The 25,200-nt window shown below is 35.8% G+C and overlaps 1 protein-coding gene across 1 annotated transcript in view; it reads left to right on the top strand.

Moving 5' to 3' along the window:
* Window positions 1–25,200, top strand: part of RELN (reelin) — a 553,128-nt gene that overhangs the window by 332,441 nt on the left and 195,487 nt on the right. Inside the window, exons 12-17 of the mRNA XM_006053468.4 lie at window positions 8,519–8,670; window positions 17,976–18,088; window positions 19,444–19,652; window positions 20,420–20,548; window positions 21,501–21,610; window positions 24,600–24,666. Of these exons, the coding sequence (XP_006053530.3) occupies window positions 8,519–8,670; window positions 17,976–18,088; window positions 19,444–19,652; window positions 20,420–20,548; window positions 21,501–21,610; window positions 24,600–24,666 (780 nt within the window). The remainder of the gene's footprint in view (window positions 1–8,518; window positions 8,671–17,975; window positions 18,089–19,443; window positions 19,653–20,419; window positions 20,549–21,500; window positions 21,611–24,599; window positions 24,667–25,200) is intronic.

Raw genomic sequence — 25,200 nt, 5'->3', positions numbered from 1 at the left:
CTAGTAGTCTTACTTTGAGTGAGAATTCTATGGACAGGGGAGCCTGGTGGGCTACAGTCCATGAGATCACCAAGAGTCAGACACGACTGAGCAATTAACACTTTTGCTTTTTCAATCTAAATATATCAGTGCACAATAAACTTGAATGAGTTATGTTCATTTATTAAGTGAGATTTTCATAGTAAGTTTTAAAAAAAGCAGCTATATATTTGCTATTTATGAAAGACTTAAACTAGAATAATATAAGAAGTTGAAAATCAATAAAGAAAAACTAATATACCAGATAAGTGCAACAAAAAAAGCAAGGAGGCATATTAATATCAGATATTCAAACCATATAAAATAGAATTCAGACTTAAGCAATAAAAGGACTAAAAAGGAATATTTTATTCAATAATATATGAAGAGCACTTTGCACAGTGCATGACACATAACAAGCAATCAAAAAAAAATTAAAAATTGGTTGCTGTTCCAACTGTGATTACTGTTGGTAATAGGATATGACCAAAGTGGTACTCAAAGAAAAATTATACTCACAGAAACTAATAAGATATAAAGAAACACAAACAAAATTAAATAGTCCAATAAAACCTAAATGAGATTATCTAAACTAATGGGAGGTCATTTTAAGAAAGACAATATTAGTTAAAATGATAATTGGATATATTTTGAAACCATGGAATTGCTAAAATGGATCAGAGTAAACTTGTTTCAAGCTGTTAAGACTTCTTATTTGTTCATGTTTGCTTTTGATGTGGGTTCTAACATTGCTTTCTATTTAAGCAAATTGTTTTTCTATTTTAAAACATAAACAGTAAATTTTCAAATAATAAAAAATAAGTTCATATGATTAGGTGTGCCAAAATTGTTCTGGAATTCCTTGTTTAATTTGCAGCACATTTTTATCTTCACTTTTGGCAATGCCATGCTTCAATAACCTCTTCCCGCTCCAAACTAGCTGTCCATGTGAGCATCCAGAATACAGCAACTGTCTTCCTCTTCAAAAAGGACTTTCTTTACTGAAGTCACAGAAAAAAGAGAATGAAATCAGAATCTTAATTCCTCACAGCTTGGAACAACATTAGACCACGATAGGATTTTTCTGTAGCGGTGTTAGAAGAGGCTGCTGGCAATGAAGTGTTCAGATGCTCACTTCTTCAGCATGTCTTTGTTCTCCATAGTCTTTCTTCAGTAGTTCACCTGCTCCACACTGACCACAAGGCACTCCTGAATATCTAGGAGTTTATATGAAGGAAAAGCAGAACTCTGATACGCCAAGAAACGTAGCTCAGGGTTATCTATTAATAGAACACATCTAAGGAGCATTAGAAAATTGAGAATTTAATTCCTCAGCCCCATAAATTATGATAAATAGTATAATTATTTAGTGATGTATTTTGAAGTATGACAACAAAATAATGACTAGTTTGGCATATATAATAAAATATTATGTAACCCATTTTTAAAGAGTTAATAATAATCTGGGGAAAGTATATATTATTAATGTAAATGAAAAAAGGCAAAATTCAAAACCATCTATATAATATTTTTATGACCATGTTGAAATACACATATAAAATATTAGAAATATAGTCAAATATTAATTGTTCTTGTCTTCCAGTTTTCCAATAATGAGAATATAGCTATCAGAAAATAGATGAAATACCCAGAATTCCAAAGCACTAGCAAGACATAGAAGGGATGCCGGAGGGCAAACAGAGAGAGTAGTGTCTCAGCTGCTGAACTGACTATTCCCTGTTCCTTCCAACCTCCAGTCCTAAGACTCCCATTCTGCTACCACCCACGCCCTATTTAGAGATTTGCTTTATAAATTTGTTCTGAAGAAACTCTTTCAAGAAATACATTTTAAAACATCTCATCAAAGATTACAGAAAAAAATTGAGCACAGAAAATGTTTTCCTCAGGTCAGCCGTAACTTAGTCTCTGATCAGGAATTTACTATAAAAAGACCAAAATACAAAGTATTAGTTATATTTTTTTAATGTCATTGCTTAGAAAAGTGGGTCATACCTGCAACTGTCTTTTAAATTTCAAAATGTCTTTCTTAAATTTCAGTGCTATTCACTGGAATAAAACCAAGAAAAAGGCAATATAAACTTAATAAAACAAATTTATATTGGCTTCCCCTTCTGGGGAGATAATCCCAAAGAATGTTACATATATCCTTGAAAACCTAAACTGCATATAGGCCAACAAGAACAATCTCCATTATAGCCCCTTCCATGTCGGTTGATGCTTTTATTAAAAATTGGTCTTAAAACTATTTAAAACTCTTCAGAACAGTTGGAGCGTCTTCTTGCTATTTTCTACAAATTCTTGCCTCTATCCTACCCAGAAGAATTATGTTACCTCTAGCTTAGGATCCTTTTCACAAGATGCTTATAATGCTCCAGAGGGATTTTATTTAAGCTTATAATTCAGGATAAGTGAATCAAGGACAGATTGACAGTCTGAGTTAACATTGTATTAAGTGGGTCTCCTTTTTTTTTTTTTTAACAGGCACATTCATTATTATTAAAGCAAAACCACTTGACCATTTAGATCACATAAGTAATAAATTTAAATGCCCAGATAGGTTTGTAGCCCAAATCTTGGGCTGTACAAAAGACCCACTGATAGAAAGTACAGTTTTCTTTCAGCTAAGTATCTCCTTGCTTAAATTGATTGATTACGCAATTACATTTTGCATGTTGTACTGCAACTTTGTGCAAGATTGCTGCTCTGCTAATTCTAATATGAAAAAATACTCATTGTAATTTAAAAGTTCACTTGAATTGCCACTTTGACTTATTTTAAAACAAAAATAGCACTATATTTTACAAGGCGGTGGGGGTGGGGAGAAAAGGAAGCTAACATTATTTGAAACTGTAATATGCCAGGCGATACATCTTTTTCTCTAAACATCCTCAGTCTAGGTCATATTTCTGTTTTATTGGTGAGGAAGCTGAGTGTTTTCTACCATTCTGAAGCCAATACTCTTTATTAATGTTATTCCAACAAGAGTGTAAATAAAAATAATGCATGTAATAAAAACCTAAGACAAAATTGAATTTGAGTGAAATATAGCAGAACCAATTGAAGAAAAGAATTTTTAAATGTAGTTCATACAGGAAAGCCTTCAAAGAGAACTCATCCTTTACCTTCACCTAAGCTGTCATGCTGGAGGAAAAACCTATAAATGCAATGAAGGTGGAGAAGCCTTTAGTCAAAGTATACACCTTGCTAGACCTCACAGGACTTATGCTAGAGATAAGCCTCATGAATATAAATGAATGTGGAAGAATCTTTACATATGGCACATTCCTTATTAAATATCAAAGAATTCATCCCAAATAGAGACCTTATGGATGTAATGAACTTATTCAGTCTCAGAGAATTTCTAGTAGATAAAAAAATGTTATGAATCTGGTAAATGTAGGCTCTTATAGCCAGGCTCTGTTCTATATCTTAGTTCAAGCCTAAAGTCATCAACTTTAGGTGGTTTAATATATTCTGGAAAATATAATAAAACAGATCTTCATAGATCATGTGAAAAGTTCCACTACCTTTTTTAGAGGCTTTTGTACCAATATTTGTAGTGGGGGGGGAAAGGTATTTAAAATATAAGACCTCTGTTTCCTATGTTCATATTCTTAGTATTTTCATCAATCTATGATGAAATAATTTAACTTTTCATTCTGAATTCTAACACATATAAATTGAATGTTTTTCTTCAATTTCATGTGTAAAGTAAAAATTAAAAGTCTTCCAATGTGAATCCCACTCTTCACTGTTAAAATGTAGACATGTTTTCTGGTATATATTCATTCAGAAATTTTTCTATGACCATACAGAAATACTCTCTAGGGTCACATTTTCCTTACTAAACTTGATTTTTAAAAATTTAACAATATATTATGAATGTCTCTTTTAGTCAGTGACTATATATCATTATTTCAGAATGTCACTGTACCAATTTATCTATCTGGACCTCTGTTGATAGTCAAAGAATATTGTGATAGATTTTTTGTATACTTAAAGTATTTCTGAAGGAGAAATTCCTAAAAGAAGAAAAAAAACAATTAGAGAATCAGATATATACCTATACATATATATGTATATATGTAATTTTCATTTTGATAATTACTGCCAGATTGCCCTTTGAAGAATATTCATCATTCTTTTTTTAGCTTATGAAAATGGTATTTTTAATTTCAGCTTTATTGAGATACAGTTGACATATAAAGTTGTAAGATATCTGAAGTGTTCATCATGTTGATTTGATATACATAAACATAAAATCTAGTTAATTAGCATATCTATCATTTCACTTTTGTTTTTTTTGGTGAGAATTTTTAAGTTTTACTCCATATCATTTTTTATTTTCATTTTTATTGGGGTATTGCTGATTTACAATATTGTGTTAGTTACAGGTGTATAACAAAATGAATCAGTTATAATTTTGTATTGTTCTTAAAACTATTAAACTGTGAGCTGATTAAAATATAATTATATTCTCAAAGCATTCCAAAGCAGCTAATAGGGAGGATCACAAGCTTTCCAGTTAAAAAAAAACTTCTTTACATTAGTTTTGCTTACAAAAAGAATTCTCTTTTTGATACAAAAAGTAGAAGGACATACACTAAAATATAAATTAAATAATATTTTGCCTTTCTACCTCTAAGGAACAAAGTTGCCTCAAGGCATTTTATTGATTATTAAATTTTTTTGCGTATTGAAACTTTGCCCCATTCTATTATAAATAATAGATACCCATGTATTTATAATAAATAATGTAAGGGATGTTTTTTTAGAATTAGCCATCAAAGAATAAATATAAATTGCTGTGTTGTAGAGAGTTCCTCCCTCTAGGCGGACATTCCTTCAAATGCAGTTCACAAAGAACCACATTTCCTTGGGGAAAACAATTTAAACTGTAGAGAAGTAACACTCCTTTTCAGGGAAATTGCAGTACCATCCAAGATATTGCTAAAACTATAGAGCTCTGTAAATACCACTGCTGGACTCAAAGATTTGGTTATGTTCATGAACAAGATATGTAAATGAAAAATGCAGTATGTTAAATGAGACTATTTAGCAAACAGGATATGTCTTATAACTTATACTGTTTTTATATTATAGTATAGTTTGGATTTTTGGATATTTCTTAATGAGAAAATTAAAGCAGATTGGGAGGAGTGTCACATATAAGTGTATTGGAGGTTGCAATTTTAGATGTCTAAGGAGGACTTCACTGAGTCAGTGACATCATCATAAATATCTAAAGGAGATTAGGGAGTCAGCCATGCTGGCTGGGCAAGAATATTCTTTGCAGAAAGAACATCAGTACAAAATCTCTGAAATACTAACATCTCTTGATTCAAGTGGCATTTTCATGCCCATAAACATATACTGACAATCAAATTTGTAATAGTTCATAAAAAGTTATATTGTAACAGAAAACAAAAAAGATTTGGTTATGTCATAATTTTACTTCATATAATTATTATATTGAGAGAGTCAGAGACCATGACATTTTTGTAATTGGAATAGACTACAACTTTGCAACCTGACAGAGAGGGATTCTGAAGTCCGGGCAGGTGTCTATCAGGTCCCTCAGTAGTTGATTCAGCTCTGGGACCCCCTCAAGGATACTTTGCCTCCAACTAAGCTCGAGCCAGTGTTTGTACAAATTCATGAAAGAATGAGCTTGTGCCATAAGAAGCTCCTACTGAATTTTTAATTAATGAAAGATAATTTATTTAAAGCAGTGAGACTTTTACAAAGTGATTTTTCAGATTTCTCTCCACTTTTCAAAGCTGACTAAATTTTCTATTTCCTTTTATTGTAATATATATTTGTATATATCTTTGTATTTATTTATTTTATTGTATATATATATGTAATATATTTATTTTAATTATTTATTTTAAAGAAAATAACCTCACTTTTGTTATCTTAAATATATTGGGAGAAATGAAAATTAAAATAAAATTGAATATATTTTAAAAAAGATTAAAAAGAGATAATACAGCCTAAATCATGTCTCATATAACCCTCTCTGTGGTAGAAGTCATGAAAACAATTCATTTAGATTAAAAGAGTTACTTAGTTACAACTAATAATTAAGAGAAAAAGACTGCTAATCTCATTTCTCACTTGAATAAAATGTTCTTTTAGTCTGTGACAATTCCATCTTTTCCAATTTAATCTTTCATTTTGAAAATACTCTAAAGCAGATGGATGCCTAAAAGGAGTCATCATATGCATCATTTATAACCTTAACTTGCTTTGTGGATCAGTAGACTGAGTGGCTTAATTGGGATAAATGGAGCAGGTAAAAGACCAATGAACCAGTGTGAAATATTCTTGTGTGAGTGGAGAGAGGTCCCTGGTATTTACAGTAGTCTAGTACTATTAGGAGCTGCTTTTCCTTAAATGATTGATATAATCTGTTAAAATACAAAAAAAAAAAAAAAAAATTTAACATTTTCTAAACATTTTGGTCTCAAGCAGTTCAACATAATTGTCCTGGCACAGTACCCTTCTTAGAACTGCTACTACTAAAATAACAGTGAACTAAGAAACAGAATATCTATCTCAATTTCAGAGCCAAACACGCAGTTGGCCTTAGGTAAGCCACTTATATCTGTGTGTCCCAGTTTCCTCTGTAGGCAAGTTAGTTGTGTGAAAAGCAATGGCCAAATTAGACACAAGCAGAGATAAATACTAAGGAGATACAAGAGTTTTTAAATAGTAAATATTTTTATTCTTTTCTGCATATTTAAATCTCATCCCCTTTCTGGAAACTTGCTAGACTTTTGCCAGGTTGTTTGACTTTTCATGCTATAACTATTTTTAATGTGCAAAATACCATATAAGTATTTATAATATTATGGTACTATCTTTTATGATTTCCTGTTTCCTTAGTTCAAATTTGAGCCCCAATCTCAACTGTTTAAGTGCTTTGAGGATAAAGGCTATTATGTAGCAGATACACTATACATGTCATGCGTGCTAAAGTCTCTTCAGTTGTGTCTGACTCTTTGCGACCTTTGGACTGTATCCCCCAGGCTTCTCTGTCCCTGGGATTCTCCAGGCAAGAATACTGGAGTGGGTTGCTATGGCCTCCTTCAGGGGATCTTCCAAGCCAGGGATCGAACCCGTGACTCCTAGAGCTCCTGCATTGCAGGCAGATTCCTACCATGGAGCCACCAGGGAAGTCACACTATACATAGTATTGATCAAATTTTTCTCCACAGAAAAACTGTAATAGTGAAAAGAATGTGTTTAAAACTTTGTTTAGGAGCTTCCCTGGTGGCTCAGTAGTAAAGAATCAGCCTGCAAAGCCAGAGACCTGGGCTTGATCCCTGAGTCAGGAAGATCCCCTGGAGAAGGAAATGGCAACCTACTCCAGTATTCTTACCTGGAAAATCCCATGGACAGAGAAGCCTGGCAGGCTACAGTCCATGGGGTTGCAAAGAGTCTGACATGACTGACCGACTAACACTTTCCCTTTCATTTTCATTACCTAAAACCTGTAGTGCTGCATCTTTGTTGTTGTTGTTCAGTTGCTAAGTCATGTCCAACTCTTTGTGACCCCATGGACTGCAGCACACCAGGCTCCTCTGTCCTCCACGATGTCCCAAAATGTGCTCAAATTCACGGCCGCTGAGTTGGTGATGCTGTCTAACCATATCATCCTCCACTGCCCCCTTCTCCTTTGCCTTCAGTCTTTCCCAGCATCAGGGTCTTGTGAGTCTGCTCTTCACATCAGGTGGCCAAAGTATTGGAGCTTCAGCTTCAGCACCAGACCTTCCAATGAATATTCAGGGTTGATTTTCCTTAGGATTGACTGGTTTGATCTCCTTGCTGTCCAAGGAACTCTCAAGAGTGATTTCCAGTACCATAGTTCAGAATCATCAATTCTTCAGTGCTAAGAGATCCATTCTAAAGGAGATCAGTTCTGGGTGTTCTTTAGATGGAATGATGCTAAAGCTGAAACTCCAGTACTTTGGCCACCTCATGTGAAGAGTTGACTCATTGGAAAAGACTCTGATGCTGGGAGGGATGGGGGGCAGGAGGAGAAGGGGACAACAGAGGATAAGATGGCTGGATGGCATCACCGACTCGATGGACGTGAGTTTGAGTGAACTCCGGGAGTTGGTGATGGACAGGGAGGCCTGGCGTGCTGCAATTCATGGGGTCCCAAAGAGTCGGACATGACTGAGCGACTGAACTGAACCGAACTGAAGCCTTCTTTCTGGTCCAACTGAATGCAGAGTTCCAGAGAGTAACAAGGAGAGATAAGACCTTCTTAAATGAACAATGCAAAGAGATAGAGGACAGTAATATAAAGGGAAAGACTAGAGATCTCTTCAAGAAAATTGGAGATACCACATCTTTATTTCAGAATTATTTATTACTAAGTAAATATTCCTCATTAAAAATAAAATGTTATACTCTATAAAGCTTTGACTTCATATTCTGACTGTTAGTGTTTGTCATTTTTTTAAAGGTGGGACATCGTGGGAGCTGTCATTGGTACAGAATGTGGAACAATAGAATCAGGTTTATCAATGGTCTTCCTCAAAGATGGAGAGAGGAAAATATGTACCCCTTACTTGGACACTACTGGTTACGGGAACCTGAGGTTTTACTTTGTTATGGGTAGGTACATTTTGAACAAATTTTATTGTTCAAAATAGGGCAAATTCTAGACCATCACCTATTCCTAAGGAAGTAAGGTTGTTTGTTGTCTACACTATAAAATAAAAATTCATGAACTATGAGTACCACTGGTTGGGCAAATTGGTGGTCACATCTGCCTCACACCAGCCCTGCTAGAACCATCCTGAACAGAAGCTAGTCTTGTACGTACATGATTATACCTAAAGACAAAGTGCCTTAAAACCTTCTTTCCACATCTACTGCAGTGGTCATAGCTGAAAAGACAATGAGACAGAAGCTAAGAACAAAGTAACTCCTTTGTCCAAAGCCTCTAGCCTCTCCAAAATGCAGTCAACCAAGTGAATCATTTGTTTTAAATGGATTTAAATCATTGCATAACTGTTTTGTTGTGGGAAGCTAAGAAAGAAACAATTAATAATACTTTTTAATACTTTAATAATATTCTCTATAATATGGTGGTAAGCACAGAAAAAAAAGTACTTTTAAAGTGTTATTTTTCTTCAGATGATTGCAGAGCAAATAAACAGTTAAAAATTTAGAAAAATACCCAAGGAGGAATTAGGGTTTGAAATGTGTGTCCTCTCAAATTTATCATTTTTGTCAGCAAGAGCCACAGCTACGTACTCTTTCACTGGATGTCATTCCAAAAATGTGAGTAGGTGTCACATGCCTTCTTTGTTAAATGACTGGAAAAGCACAGACCACACCTGGAAGTGAAACAGGAAATAAACATTGTCTACCTTTGACCTTACTAGCAAAGATGTCAATTCATCAGGACAAACAAGCCTCCCAAGTCTAGGCTTCTGCACTGGCCATTATTTCTCTCACATTCCTCACTTCCTACAGCTCAGAGTGGCAAAGAAAACTTCCAGTTGTATCATGTTGTCAAATACATTGCCTGTGTGATGCTACCTCACTTTCAATAATGATCCATTTGATTACAAGGATGTTGTGGATATAAACCATAATAGTGTAATCTTCCTGCCATAAAGATATCCTCACCTTGACTCTGAAATGAGTTATATAAAGACCCAGACCTCAGTTTCTTAATTTTTTTTCAATTTTAAAGAGAATAAATTTTAATTTTTTCTTTTTTAGAAAGAAATTTTAAGAATTTAATAAATTAATTTCCTTTAAATAGAATTCAAACAGGCTCTCAGTTTATTAAGACTGATTCCTGGGAAACCTTAAGAACATTCCCCATCCAGCAAATTATAATAAGCATTTAATATGCCAGTCTAATTTAAATATTTTCCCTTTTTCATATTTTCATTTTTTACATAATATTTTTGAATTCTTCATTTTTCATAGTAAATTATGGTAAATCAACCCATTACACTGCCTTTGTATCAGAGATTGTCATCTATATATAACAGATCAAGTTATCTTTAATTATTTCTAGGACAAAGCAGATTATTAATGAATCGATTAAAATTACATTGACTCTGAGGAAAACATTCACTTGAATGGACCCAAAGTACATTATCCCAAATAAAAGCTCTCCATTCAATTAAAAAATTTAATGAATTCCTATTGAATGTAGAACACTGAGCTGGCATACATGGAGACTACAGCTAGAGAAAATAATGCCACCTAAATCACAGAGTTGCTGATCAGTGAGTTTCAAAGTCCTAAAATGGTGTCTAATAAATAATTAAGACTCAATGTATTTTTTTTGTGTGTGTATAAAAATTACTTTGAGTTCTTGCCCACAAGTAACATCTAACTATGAAAGAGATTGCATTTGGGCTGTAAAGGAATGAAAATGTTACAGAAGTGCAAAGGAAGATCTGGATATTGCCATGGAGATGGGATTAGGGTAAAGCTTTGTGAAATAGATGGTATTTGAACTGGGCCTTGAAGGTTTAAGCTAAGCCAGCATTTTGACCAAAAGCACAAATATAAAGGTACATGACGTGTTTAGAGCTGGGTCATTTTCCCAGTATTGTTGAAAGGAAAAACATAAACTGGAACTAGAATCCTGAACTGAAGCCAGAGAAGCAACTGACTTTAATATCATACTGAAGAATTTAGACTCTCTTACTCTAGGTAACATGGAGCTGTCAGATAATTTCAGTCAGTTCTATAAAATATTCTCATCTTTGTTTTAGAAATGTAATTCTGGCATAGTGTGAAGGAAAGACTGAAACAATCAGAAATTAGAAGATAGAATACCAAGTAGGATAGGGTTGCCAGATTTATTGGGGGGTCACTACGAACAAAGCTAGTGGAGGTGATGGAATTCCAGTTGAGCTATTTCAAATCCTGAAAGATGATGCTGTGAAGTGCTGTACTCAGTATGCCAGCAAATCTGGAAAACTCAGCAGTGGCCATAGGACTGGAAAAGGTCAGTTTTCATTCCAATCCCAAAGAAAGGCAATGCCAAAGAATGCTCAAACTACCACACAATTGCACTCATCTCACACGCTAGTAAAGTGATGCTTAAAATTCTCCAAGCCAGGCTTCAGCAATACGTGAACCATGAACTTCCAAATGTTCAAGTGGGTTTTAGAAAAGGCAGGGGAACCAGAGATCAAACCGCCAACATCCGCTGGATCATGGAAAAAGCAAGAGAGTTCCAGAAAAACATCTATTTCTGCTTTATTGACTATGCCAAAGCCTTTGACTGTGTGGATCACAATAAACTGTGAAAAATTCTGAAAGAGATGGGAATACCAGACCACCTGACCTGCCTCTTGAGAAACCTGTATGCAGGTCAGGAAGCAACAGTTAGAACTGGACATGGAACAACAGACTGGTTCCAAATAGAGAAAGGAGTACGTCAAGGCTGTATATTGTCACCCTGCTTATTTAACTTCTCTGCAGAGTACATCATGAGAAACGCTGGGCTGGAAGAAGCACAAGCTGGAATCAAGATTTCTGGGAGAAATATCAATAACCTCAGATATGCAGATGATACCACCCTTATGGCAGAAAGTGAAAAAGACTAAAGAGCCTCTTGATGAAAGTGAAAGTGGAGAGTGAAAAAGTTGGCTTAAAGCTCAACATTCAGAAAACTAAGATCATGGCCATCTGTTCCCATCACTTCATGGGAAATAGATGGGGAAACAATGTCAGACTTTATTTTTGGGGGCTCCAAAATCACTGCAGATGGTGATTGCAGCCATGAAATTAAAAGACGCTTACTCCTTGGAAGGAAAGTTACGACCAACCTAGATAGCATATTCAAAAGCAGAGACATTACTTTGTCAAAAAAAGTCCGTCTAGTCAAAGCTATGGTTTTTCCACTGGTCATGTACGAGTGTGAGAGTTGGACTATAAAGAAAGCTGAGCACCGAAGAATGGATGCTTTTTAAGTGTGGTGTTGGGGAAGACTCTTGAGAGTCCCTTGGACTGCAAGGAGATCCAACCAGTCCATCCTAAAGATCAGTCCTGGGTGTTCATTGGAAGGACTGATGCTAAAGCTGAAACTCCAGTACTTTGGCCACCTGATGTGAAGAGCTGACTCATTGGAAAAGACCCTGATGCTGGGAAAGATTGAGGGCAGGAGAAGGGGATGACAGAGAATAACATGGTTGGATGGTATCACCAACACAATGGACATGGGTTTGGGTGGACTCTGGGTGTTGGTGATGGATAGGGAGGCCTGGCGTGCTGCGGTTCATGGGGTCGCAAAGAGTCAGACATGACTGAGTGACTGAACTGAAACTGAGACTGAGAGACTTATTTAAATTTGAATTTCAGATAAACAACAAGTAACTTTTTGTATAGGGATTGGTCATGCAAAGTATTTTAGCTGGCAGCCCTAAATTATGGAGGCTATTGCACTGATCCAAGCAACAAAGAAATTACAGTGATGGTGGCAATAATGTGAAGGAGGGACAGAGATAGAATAACTGAAGAAGAGCCAACTGAAGTTCATGCTCAGCTGACTGGGGATGGTGAGAGCAGTCTTGGAGCGGACACAGACTTCTCTGTAGGATGATTGGAAGAATGATGCCATTTCCCAAAATTGCTATTTTCAAAAATAATAATAATTATGATAAAGAGAAAATGTGTAGTATAGGGTTTTATATTATTAGACATGTTGGGGTTGGGGGTTCTGGAAGGCGATATAAGCACAGAAATTCTATTCAGGGTCTAAATCAGATTTGAAAGTTGTCAGCATGCAGGTGATAACTGGAGCCACTAAAGTCACTGTGCTCTCCCAAGCAGGAGACAGAGTAGGACATGAAAACTCTGTAGGGAGAACCCTCATCTAGGTGTAGGTAGAAGGACAAGAAGAGACAAAGTACACTGAGAAAAAGCATAAGGAAATGCAGGAGGAAGTCATGATTCTGTGCCACAGGAGGAAGGGGAGAGAGTGGTTCAGGGGTGGGATGACTGGGAGGTGATCAGCAGTGGAGGAATGCCACAGAGACAAAAGGCAACCAGGACAGGCGGAGAGCCCACCTGTGATTCCTCATGGTATGGTACCTGGGAAGCCAAAGTATATAAAGTTAAGAGAAATACAGATGGCTCACTGACAGAGAACTGCTCTTTCAAGAAGTTAATCAGTAAACACATGGAATGGGGTCTGATCTTGAGGAGAAGGTAGAATCCAGCAAAGGTGTGTTTAGGTTAGGATAGGCTGGGATAGGCTAGGATAGGATGACAGCAGGATAGGTAGGATAAGACTGGATACTGCAGGAAAAGACTTAAAGACTTGGGTGAAAGTGAAAGTGTTAGTCACTCAGTCGTGTTTGGCTCTTTGCAACCCCATGGACCGTAGCTCACCAGGCTCCTCTGCCCATGGGATTTTCCCAACAAGAATGCTGCAATGTGTTGCCATTCCCTTTCCCAGGGGATCTTCCCCCAGGTCATCCACATTGCAGGTGGATCGTTTACCATCTGAACCACTAGAAAAGAATATGGGAAGCGATTTAAGATATGATAGACAGTTTATAAGTAACCCCTCACTAAGTACTGTGCCTTAGGAACATCAGTAGCCAATTGTTAATCTAAAACAGATCACATTCCCTTCTCAGACACTGCCTACGTGTCCTTCCTGGTTTCATCCTTTGGCTCATATCAATCTGCTATGACTATCATTTCTGGAAAATTTGCTCAACTTTTTAAGTTTGGTTCATGGTCTGTTTCCTTTATTCACATATTCACGGTCTGTTTCCTTTATTCACACATTCTCAAATTCATTGAGGACTAGTATCCAGCACTGCTCTTAGAGCCAGAATGCAGTGATCATGACAAAAGTAATCTAATATACATCATTCGTTTGGGGATTTTAAATTTTCTTTATTATTTCTTCAATAAATATATACTAAGCATCTCCTATATATCCCACTCTCTTATTCTACACTTGTATTTCTTTTCTCTGAATTTTGGCTGCAGTTATGGCAACACAACACATTTGATTGCTAATTATCATTCTTTCACGTATGTTATTAGTTACTTGCCAAATTACAGACGTTTTGAGGTCAGGGCTCAATTGAACCTTTAGGTCCAATATCCTGCACACAGTAAATAACAAAACCACTTTCTTAATGTAAAAAAAATGTCTTAAAAAGCTGTTAATACCTAAAACAGGATTTAAAATATTTTAAAACTTAACTGTCCATCTAGTTTCTATTGAAATCTTCTGTACTTTAATTGCTGTACAAAACACCTCTTGAGTCATACCTTTCCACAATACATCAAAGTGAATGAAGCTGAAGAAGAATCTGTATCTTTCTGAAGGAGCTGCTGTCACTGAAACTTCACAGAACTGATAAATTGCCCCCAGAGGGATCTTTCAGATAAAGTCTGTCATCGTTTTAAAGTCTTGGCTCCTTTTGGACTTTCTTCTTCTGTCATTCTGGGCTGGATGAAACTCCCACCTGGGTTTCTATTCTCTCTGAAAGGCAGATGCAGTTCACGAACTGTTCTTGAGAGAGCAGAGAGGGTTTACAGGGAACAAATTAATGAAATTAGAGAGAACTGATGGTTCAGTTCCTGTGTCTCTAGATGTGGTGCTTTAAACCCATAATGCCTGTGACCTTTCACCTTTTTTGTTCTTTTTGGTAAGTCTTTTATACTGGCTCAATAACCAGTTTTTAAAAAGATAATTTAGTTTTCATGTAGCTCTTTCCCCCTACCTCCCAAGACTACCCTGTAGAATGGCTTGGTTAACTGTATTTACTATAACCTTGAACTGTGCAGTGATATGCAAAAATGTAATATCAGATGTCAAAATCATGATCTTCTCTTTACAGGTTGTTGCCCTTGAACAATAAACATCTTTTAGAATGAGGTCTACATTATCACTATATCTGGCTTCTCTATTCTCAGTTCAGATTACTTAGCTCAGTAAATATTTGTTGTATGGGAAGTTACATATGTCTAACAGATGTAACATGCCAAATTTAACAAATACCAATACCCAAGTTTTTTGTGTTATCATGTACTTTCTTATACTGGTCCTTGGGATTTTCCAAGCAAGAATACTGGAATGGGTTGTCATTTCCTTCTCCAGGGGATCTTCCCAGGGCTTGAACCCAGGGCTCCCACATTGCAGGCAGATTTTTTGCCATCTGAGCCACCAGGGAAGCCCCACACTTGCTTACACTTAAATTACATATGTCTGACAGATGTAATGTGCCAGTTTTAACAAATACCAACACCCAAGGTACTTCTGTTATCATGTTCTTTCTTATACTGGTCAGGTTCTAACTTTCTTATTTAACATCACATTTCAGTAATTTCTACCCAAAATCAGATCCCAGTTATCCAGGTTGAGTTTAAATCAGACATTTGCCATAAATGACACTTTATTTATTTATACAGATGGTGAGTCTCATCCATTATTTATTGACTTTACTAGATTAACTCTTAAAGGGTAATCTTATTCTGGAGTTTTTGAGTTTGCTTTTTGTGTCACTATAGACTATTTGGGCGGAGAAGGCAATGGCAACCCACTCCAGTACTCTTGCCTGGAAACTCCCATGGACAGAGGAGCCTGGTGGACTGCAGTCAATGGGGTCATGAAGAGTCAGACACGACTGAGTGACTTCACTTTCACTTTTCACTTTCATACATTGGAGAAGGAAATGACAACCTACTCCAGTGTTCTTGCCTGGAGAATCCCAGGGATAGGGGAGCCTGGTAGGGTGCCATCTATGGGGTCGCACAGAGTCGGACACGACTGAAGCGACTTAGCAGCAGCAGCAGCAGAGTATTAGGGACAAAAATTTCCTGTAGATAAAAATTAAGATTAATAGTGTTTGATTTAAGAACTGGAAGAGATTTTTCTCGAAAGATAATAATAATATAATTAGAAATTAATATTATAAATTTTGGACCTTAGGGCTAGAATATTTGCCAGGAAATCTGTGTCGCCACTCCTGCTATTATGTTTGGTGTTGTTATGAAGGATAATGGTAGGTGGGGAGAAGTTTCTAGTTAGACAAGTAATCCTTTAAAATCCAGGTTAGGTGGTGATGGTTTAGTCGCTAAGTCTGACTCTTGCGGCCCCATAAACTGTAGCCTGCCAGGCTCCCCTGTCCATGGGATTCTCCAGGCAAGAATCCAGGGAAAGGTAGGTGGTTTTGAAGAACTCTTAGAGTTCTTGATCCTCCATGGACTAAAAACTGCACGCCTTATAGTAAAAGGCAAGTTTCTTGCTTAATGGTTTTGCGAGAGCCATCAGTCACTGTGTAAAACAGCCAGAAAAAGGTACATTTCTAGAAACTAACTAGCATGAGCATCTCTTTGGACAAAATGGAACAAAAAAGAAAGGCTAAGATGGGAGCAGAAAAAAGAATTCTGTATCTGTAAGAAGAAAAATATTACAAATTCAAATTAAGTATGAAAAGATCTCTACTGCTCATAGACAAAGGACAAAAGAAGTTTGACCACAATTGTATAAGATTGAAATAGGCCAGAGGGTAGGTATTACAACTGTCAAGAGATTAACACAAGAGGGTAAAGGAAAATATTTTACCCAAACCCCATCTCCCTCTCTGCAAGGTCTTCTCCACTGTGTTTGTGTCTTTTCCTCTTCTGTATCTTACAAGGACATTAGTCATTGAATTTCCGAGCCATCTAGATAATCCAGAATGATCTCATCTCAGTGGCACCCCACTCCAGTACTCTTGCCTGGAAAATCCCATGGGTGGAGGAGCCTGGTAGGCTGCAGTCCATGGGGTCGCTAAGAGTCGGACAGGACTTAGCGACTTCACTTTCACTTTTCACTTTCATGCATTGGAGAAGGAAATGGCAACCCTCTCCAGTGTTCTTGCCTGGAGAATCCCAGGGACGGGGGAGCCTGGTGGGCTGCCGTCTATGGGGTTGCACAGAGTCGAACACAACTGACGCGACTTAGCAGTAGCAGCAGCAAGATCTTTATGTGAATTACCTCTGCAATGACACAGTTTCCAAATAAAGGCATTTTCACAGGTTCTAGGATGCTAGGACATAGACATATCTTTTTTAAAACCACCATTCAACCCACCACAGAAAATATCATGAAAAAAATAAATAAATAAATAAAATCCAGGTTAAACAGACAGTTGATAGAAGCCGCAAGAATAAAGGTTACTGGCCCAATGCAATAGTGAAAGAAATAGAGGGTCAAAGTTTAAAACTTAATATCAACTCCTGGTTCTTCCACCGACTAGTTAAATGATCTTCAGTTTCTGGTACTTGCATGATTAATCCAGTTGCATCATCAGAATAATCTTAATCACCTCTCAAAGTCTAACTTTATATCATTTCATATAACTGTAAAGTAGTGTGATAGGGAATAAACTACTCTATATATCTTCAATCAAATGAGGTACCAAAAGTAAAAATGTAAAATGAGTTGCATCTAAAATACAAATACCTAATATGTACTAAAATATTAAAGGTACTACATGTAACCATTTAAGTAACACTACTTCAGTAATCCTTGATTCAGTGACTCACCACACTTTTTTAAAATCATAATCAATAGTTTCTGAACTTTAACCACAAAGACCTCAAATATAAAAAAGTAATGGTTTATTAAAAAGCAGAGCACATTTATTTAGTAACAGTTAAAATATGGACCTGTAGTCACAGTTTGTTGCAGACTATTATTTGTGTAATAGTTTGGTAAATAGTTACTTTGGCCTTCAAAAATGTGAAGTCTTTGATCTTTAGCATGGCCTATCTGAACTACCTTCATAAATTATTTCTTTGGATCTGGTTACTTTGTTTAGGGTCATTCTTAAGTGACATCTGGGTTTTAAAATTTTTTTTTGTTCTAATATTTAACACAAATGTTCGTGGGTGCAAATCGGTACTAACACTTAAAATTCTGTGTGCAGGAGGGATTTGTGATCCTGGAGACTCTCATGAAAATGATGTTGCCCTGTATGCAAAAACTGAAGGAAGAAAAGAACACATTACACTGGATACTCTTTCCTATTCCTCATACAAGGTACACATCCCAATCTGTGTGTCGGATGGCCCCACCCCAGTTCAAGTCAAAACCGTAGAGACTCTGCTAAATGCAGAGGATAAATCTCTCTTCTGGTAGTCCAGGAAGTTGCCACATTTCTTTAAAAGTGACATGGACGTTATTTTAGCATTCACTTTTTTCCTGATATAAAGAAAAAGATGAAATTTTATCAGGAAGATTGAATTATAGCCCATCAGAGACAATAAGGTGGAGCCCAATGAGCTAACAATTATTCTTGTCCCTAAGAAAACTCTTAACAGTGACTCTACCTGTGAAGCCTTACAGACTTGCTATCTGGCATAGTGGGCATTAATCCAGCATTTGCAGTTTCCTAGGCAAAAGACATGGTAGAAGTATTTGCTAAATCACTTCAGTCGTGTCCGACTCCATGTGACCCTATGAACTGCAGCCTGCCAGGCTCCTCTGTCCATGGGGATTCTCCAGGCAAGAATACTGGAGTAGGTTGCCATGCCCTTCTCCAGGGGATCTTCCTGACCCAGAGATCAAACCCACGTCTCATATGCATTGGCATGCAGGTTCTTTACCACTAGTGCTACCTGGGAAGACCCAGTAAAAGTATAGATTGTTACTACGTTTGCTTTTTTCTCTTTGCTAATTTGAGCCAGAGAGCCAGTACTTTAAAAAGCTTGAACAAAGCCAGCATTTAGCATCTCATAGTTTAAGTCAGGAAGACAGAAGATAAACATCAAGGCTAGATAGGTAACAACCAAAGAAAGTATCCAACATACCCCACATGCTAGGGTCACCCAAGTCATACTGTTTGGAATTTTATTAATGTACAGTTTTTTTCAGCTATAACTAGGTAGGGTTATACTTGCACTGGTCAGCTGCAAGCCTCAGACCAAATCAATTATGTAAATTATCATGGATTAACTCATTGGCTATGGGTGTTTCTGCTTAGAGTCCTATTTTTGGAATACCTGGTTTGGCAAAGAATTTATATTACTTGAATACACTTTAGAAGATTGATTAATGTCAAGTTGCCTTTGTCTAGTGCAAAGGTAGATAAAATGGATACATTAGCTTTGATAACTTTAAAGACCTTAAGGCAATTTATCTTCAGGTAGAGAGAGTCTGACCAGTCACACACTGAGTTTCAGGTGTCGGCAAAGGAGGAATTCTGAGTGATTAAAATGAGTGTCCCCTAAGGACAGCATCTTTGATGTGAAATAACAAATGGAATAAGCAGAATATTGCTTGGTGCTTAATAAATGGCAGTTGTATGCATAGTAATTGTAAGTTGAATCTTGGAGAATTCACACTGATTCCCACAAGGAAGATTATGAGTGATTTTGGTTTCCTTTGTTTTGAAGGTTCCATCTTTGGTTTCTGTAGTCATCAATCCTGATCTTCAGACTCCTGCTACCAAATTTTGTCTCAGGCAAAAGAACCATCAAGGATATAATAGGAATGTCTGGGCCGTAGATTTTTTCCACGTCTTACCTGTTCTCCCTTCTACAATGTCTCACATGATACAGTTTTCTATTAATCTGGGATGTGGAACACAGCAGCCTGGGAACAGGTAGGAAGCTACAGTCTGTGTGTGTGGACAAATTAACAATGAACACATGAACTTGGCTATTCAATCAGAGCAACTTCTTAGTAAGTTGTCAACTTAATTTTTAATTTTTAATAAAATATCTATTAATAAAATACAAATTTCCCCCCAAGGGAAAAAGAAAATTTCTTTAAATAATACAGAGAGTATGATTAGATAGATTTTAAGTAGAAATGACTTTATTCTAAGAAGTTGATCTTAGGTGTCAAAGTGTTTGGATTAGCTCTGGTAGCCACCCATTCCAAAAGATTGCAGAGAGAGAAGAAAAAACAAATAACTGAAAAAATGTTTGACCCCATGTAGTTTAGTGGCCCCCTAATAATAGACACAGAAATCAACTAGCACTTCAAGAGCTATGAATTCTCAGTTTTACTTGCTGAAGTGTTGCTCTTGTCCTTCCTACGGATTTTGTCAGTCTCACGTTCACAGGATGAAGTAGCAGTGTGAGACACGGTAATTGCCTTGCCATCTATCAAATTCAGGAGCACAATCTCAAGTTACCATTTGCTGTCTTTAAAACATCGTTCATTTCTATTAGCAGTAATTTAACTGCTTGCACTTTGAAGGGTGGCCAGACTTCAGTGGAGGGGAAAACAATCACTTTGGAAACAGCATCTTAAATTTTTTTACACTAGTTCTACAGATGTTTAATATACTTCTCCAGAGATGAGTCATTTACTTTCATTTGTTATCTTTGCCCTGTTTTGTTATGCTTATTCTGGTGTGATCAGTATCAGCTTAGAGTTTTCTACCAACCATGGGCGTTCCTGGTCGCTACTCCACACTGAATGTTTGCCTGAGATCTGTGCCGGACCCCACCTCCCTCACAGCACGATCTACTCCTCTGAAAACTACAGTGGGTGAGTGAACTCTAACATAGCAAGAGATTTGAATCCACGTTGCGCACTCAAAATCAGTAAGTAAGCCTGAGATTAGTGTTTTTGGCATACTAGGTAAGGAAGCTGCCTTCTCCTTCTCATCTGATTTAGGACTGATCTCATTTTTTTAAAAAGTAATTTTTGTAAATCTGATGCATGATCACAATTTGTAGAGAGTCATTCATTCTTTAGGTATTAAGCTTTTATATTTTGGATTGCATAAATTTAAACTCTATAATAGTGACATCTGGTTATTGCCAAAAAGACTTAACTGCCAAAATAGTTACTAATGAAAAGATGCAGGATAGACAAGTGGAAGAAAGTTAAGCTTTGGAATTGAACCTGGGCTCAAATCGTGGTTCTGCCATCTACTTGTATAATGATATTTACTCTCTCAAACTTTCCACCTCTTTCCATGTAAATTAAGGACAATGATATACCCTTTAAGGACCGTTTAGAGAATTAAAGATGTCTATATAAAATACTTGCCACTTTACGGAATAATCACTAGATAAATAGTAAAAATGTTTCCAAGAATGCAAGATTAAGTTAAAAATTATTTTCCTTCCTAGCCTGTGTTTAAATACACATAGAACTAGAGAATAGCAAAAAATAAGAAGTAATCAGTGCTAATCAGCACCCTAGCTCATCACAGATTATCATAGAATAATATCTAAGGTCTGAGTATTGATGTAAAATTTCCTTTTAAAAAGTCTGAAAAAAATCAATGGCTATAAGATACTCTTAATTTTCTATGGATGTTTCTAGAAGTTACATATTTGTTTTAAAATTATAAACAGACTCCACATGTGAATTTAAAGAGTTTATTACCAGCCATCTCAAGTATAGAGAGACTAGAACATCAAAAGCATGTAAAATAGATTCAAAAGGTGTGAACTGGATATGAAGCTGTTTTGTGCTAACTTTCTTGCAGGTGGAACCGAATAACAATTCCCCTTCCTAATGCAGCACTAACCCGGGACACCAGAATTCGCTGGAGACAAACGGGACCAATCCTTGGAAATATGTGGGCAATTGATAATGGTTAGTTTTTGCCTGTCATAATCACATGCCATTGAAGTAGACTCTTCCTGCACTTTTGTTCATCTGCACATACTTAATCACATTTCTAAGTCATGGTCTTGCAATTCATTAAACGCCCTTTCTTCCCTTTCTCCTCTGCATTCCGTTAGAAGCCCAGAGATGCACAATCAGAAAAATAAAGATAGTGGAGTCAGCAATATTAGATGCTAGTACGCTTCAACATACATTCTTTTAAAATGCATAAAGCTCTGAAACTCAGATTCGCAGTTGATGACCGGGGATAGTCTAACATTTCTTTTGAATGTTATATACAAAATTAACATAAATACCATACTGCATGTATTAACATGACTCCTTCTGCTCTTAGTAACTACCATGACATCTGGAATGATTCTTTTTTAGGTGCAGACACCACACGTCAGGAAACATCATCTCTAAAATGAAACTTCTGTGTTTTACCTCCTTTTCAGAAAATAGCATAAAGGGAAATTTTAGAAATACATAAAATATCCTGTTACCTTTAATTTTTAAATGAATTGTTGATAAATTGTTGCATAACATTAAAGCCAGTATCACTCATGTTGAGTACTCACGAGAGAAGATATTTAATCTGTTGGAGTCCATGAGTGTAAATTTCCTGTTTTTTTTAATTAATAGCCAACTCATTTAACAATTCTCACTTCAGGCAGATTCAGAGATTTCCTGTGTTTTTAAAGAGTATATAAACTTGACTGAATGGGTTATACTACAAGAAAGTAAAAGGGAGGGAAGAAATGACAAAATATCAATACTTAAGTTAGTTTAGGATAGCCACTGATTTATGTTAACTTTATAAAGTGGGAAAACCTTTCACTATTGTAAAATGCTAAATTTCCATCTCTTAACATTTTTTTCTGAATAATTTAAATATTAATGCACAATTAATTCAAGAAGTTTCGATTCTTGAAACTCAGGAATGACTTCAGGCAAAATAATTTGCTGTTTGTTGTTGTTTAGTCACTGAAGTGTGTCTGACTCTTTGTGACCTCATGAATTATAGCACACCAGGTTTCCATGCCCTTCACTGTCTCCTGGAGTTTGCTTAGATTTATGTCCATTGAGTCAGCAATGCAGTCTAATCATCTTGGTAAATTTTTTAAACAATCTATATTAAAAGAAGACCAATAATAGACTCAGATTTCAAAGACCATATGAGCCACATGGGTACAAACATAAAGAGACAAACACACTGTATTTGCAAAAACGTCTGAAGATGAATTTTTTATGAAATTTCTCCACTGGTAGACTATTTTCCATAGAACTTGAATTACCAGTTGATTAGCTCTAAGGAATGAGTATATGCCTCTGGATTGTGGGCTATGGATGATATTTTCCTGCTGTCATACTTTTCAATGGTCTTAGAATGAGCTTAGATTACTTTTTTTTTTTTGTCAGACAATTTTTTTTTTTTACTTTTATTTTATTTTTAAACTTTACATAATTGTATTAGTTATCAAAAAAGTAAAGTGCAAAATGAAGAACATATAAGCCTATGAAAAGAATATTTAAATTTCCTTAAGATGTACAGTATAAGTTTAAATCAGAAAGTGTTTGCTACAGGTCATGAATTCCCAACATCATGCTTTGAGTAGAGTGAGAAAAGATAAAAATACATGGAATAGGCATGTTTAGCAGTGTCTGTCAAATGTAGAACTAGCCACAGAATCTCTTAAATTCTGATATTATTTTATATGTGAGGCTTTTGCAGAAGCAGAACCTGGTTTCTTTCTGGCTTCTTCAAAAGGCAAGAGGAATACACACATATCTTCTCAAGGGAAATTTGTGTCTACTTGCCAAAGAATACCCCCCAAATCTCTCCCATTTCACTATGGAATTTCAGAATTACATCAAAGAAAACAAATAGAAAAAAACATTTCAATATTGAAAATTCTTAGTAAAATGAAAGATCCTAGAGCAGAGTATGTTTGTCACCACTTTTTAATTTGTTTAGCTTGATTACATTAGTGAAAATAGTGAAGAAAATGGATTTATCTTTTCCACACTCTTAGAAAAACAGAGCCTTTAAATTTATTCTACTGTGAGTCCTAATGATTTCATAATTAGCAGGGAAAGATGACAACAAAATTCTTAAAGAAGAAAATGATAATGAATAGTAACTTTGCTTATGCCTGAAATCGAATACAGGAGAGCTCAATAACCATTGGATCTCTGATTCCACATTAGCTTTGTTCCACTTTTACACTATTTAGTGTGTTACTGATTGTACTGATTATCAAAAGCTTAATATCTTTAAATGTATTTGAATCTGAGTATCTCAAACCTCCCATTCAACAATCAGGGCCCCTTTTCTCATCATTCCCACGGTTAGAATTTAGGTTTGTAATATCATTATCAGTCAAACCTACCATTTTTAAAAAGCTCTACAAGTATAGAGAAGACTTTATGCTCAACCACAGATATTAAGTCTGCACTTGAGGAAGGATAGATTAATATTTAGAAGTACATGTAATAGTCATCTGCAGTGATATAGATTTTCCTCAGATGAAAATGAAATGATATTTTTAAATTAAATTATAATCTGTCCACTTTGTGATCTATCAAATTGATCTTTTGTAAATTCTTAATTTCCACCCAAAGAATATCAACTTGGGAGAAAGTCCAAGACAGAGGCACTAATATTCTGCCTGAAACCGTTTTAGATGAAGAGACTGCATTAAGAACCCAAATTACTATGTTCCTACTTTCTGTGCTATGACAGATTAAAATTTTGAAAGGATTATTTAAGTTAAAACCATTCTGGTGTATTTGTAGCTACACACTTACCTTGTCACACAGCACTCTGTAAGTCAACTGGATTCCTTATGCACAACATACATGCAAGAAAGAGATTTCATGGCTATTGCTCCACAAAATTGTTTCACATGCTGGTGGTGGTCTTGGCCTTTCCTGTGATTTTGCCATCTTTCACATGCTCTCTTTTGCCCTGCAGTTTATATTGGTCCATCATGTCTCAAATTCTGTTCTGGCAGAGGACAGTGCACTCGACATGGTTGCAAGTAAGCATTTTTAAGTAATATTTATACTTCTCTTTTTTGATATGTGCTTTATATACTGAAACCACAGGTGATATTAATTTGTTTTATAATTAATTAAGTTTCCTTTTTAGGCTTTTGAGGTTTTTCAAGACCAAAAGTAGCATGCTCCAAATGGAATTTCAGCATAATAGATTATTGAATATATTTTGTAAGTGGAAGTTGCTTAATAAATAATTTTTCTATTGGGCTAAATTGTGAACAAATGTAGCATACTTCATGTAAATTTGTGAACAAATTTGAATTCTTCATATCTTGATGGCTGCCTTGTATGTCTTTAGTTTCTTCAATATGATATTTCTCCATAAATTTGTTCTAGTGTTCATGAATTGTATTTGAATTCCTGGCATGCTTTGTAAATGAATTATAAAAATCAACGATGATCCATAAACCTGATGTGAAAGGAAACTGAAGCAGGCCAAATTAACAGAATTGATAAGAAAATCCATCATCTTTAAGTGCTATTTCAAATCTTCCTTGCTTTTGAGAATCTTTTAG

This window comes from Bubalus bubalis, chromosome 8, assembly GCF_019923935.1.
Source record: "Bubalus bubalis isolate 160015118507 breed Murrah chromosome 8, NDDB_SH_1, whole genome shotgun sequence".
NCBI lineage: Eukaryota > Metazoa > Chordata > Mammalia > Artiodactyla > Bovidae > Bubalus > Bubalus bubalis.
Note: the sequence above shows the minus strand (reverse complement) of the source record. Positions and strands in the feature narration are given on the sequence as shown.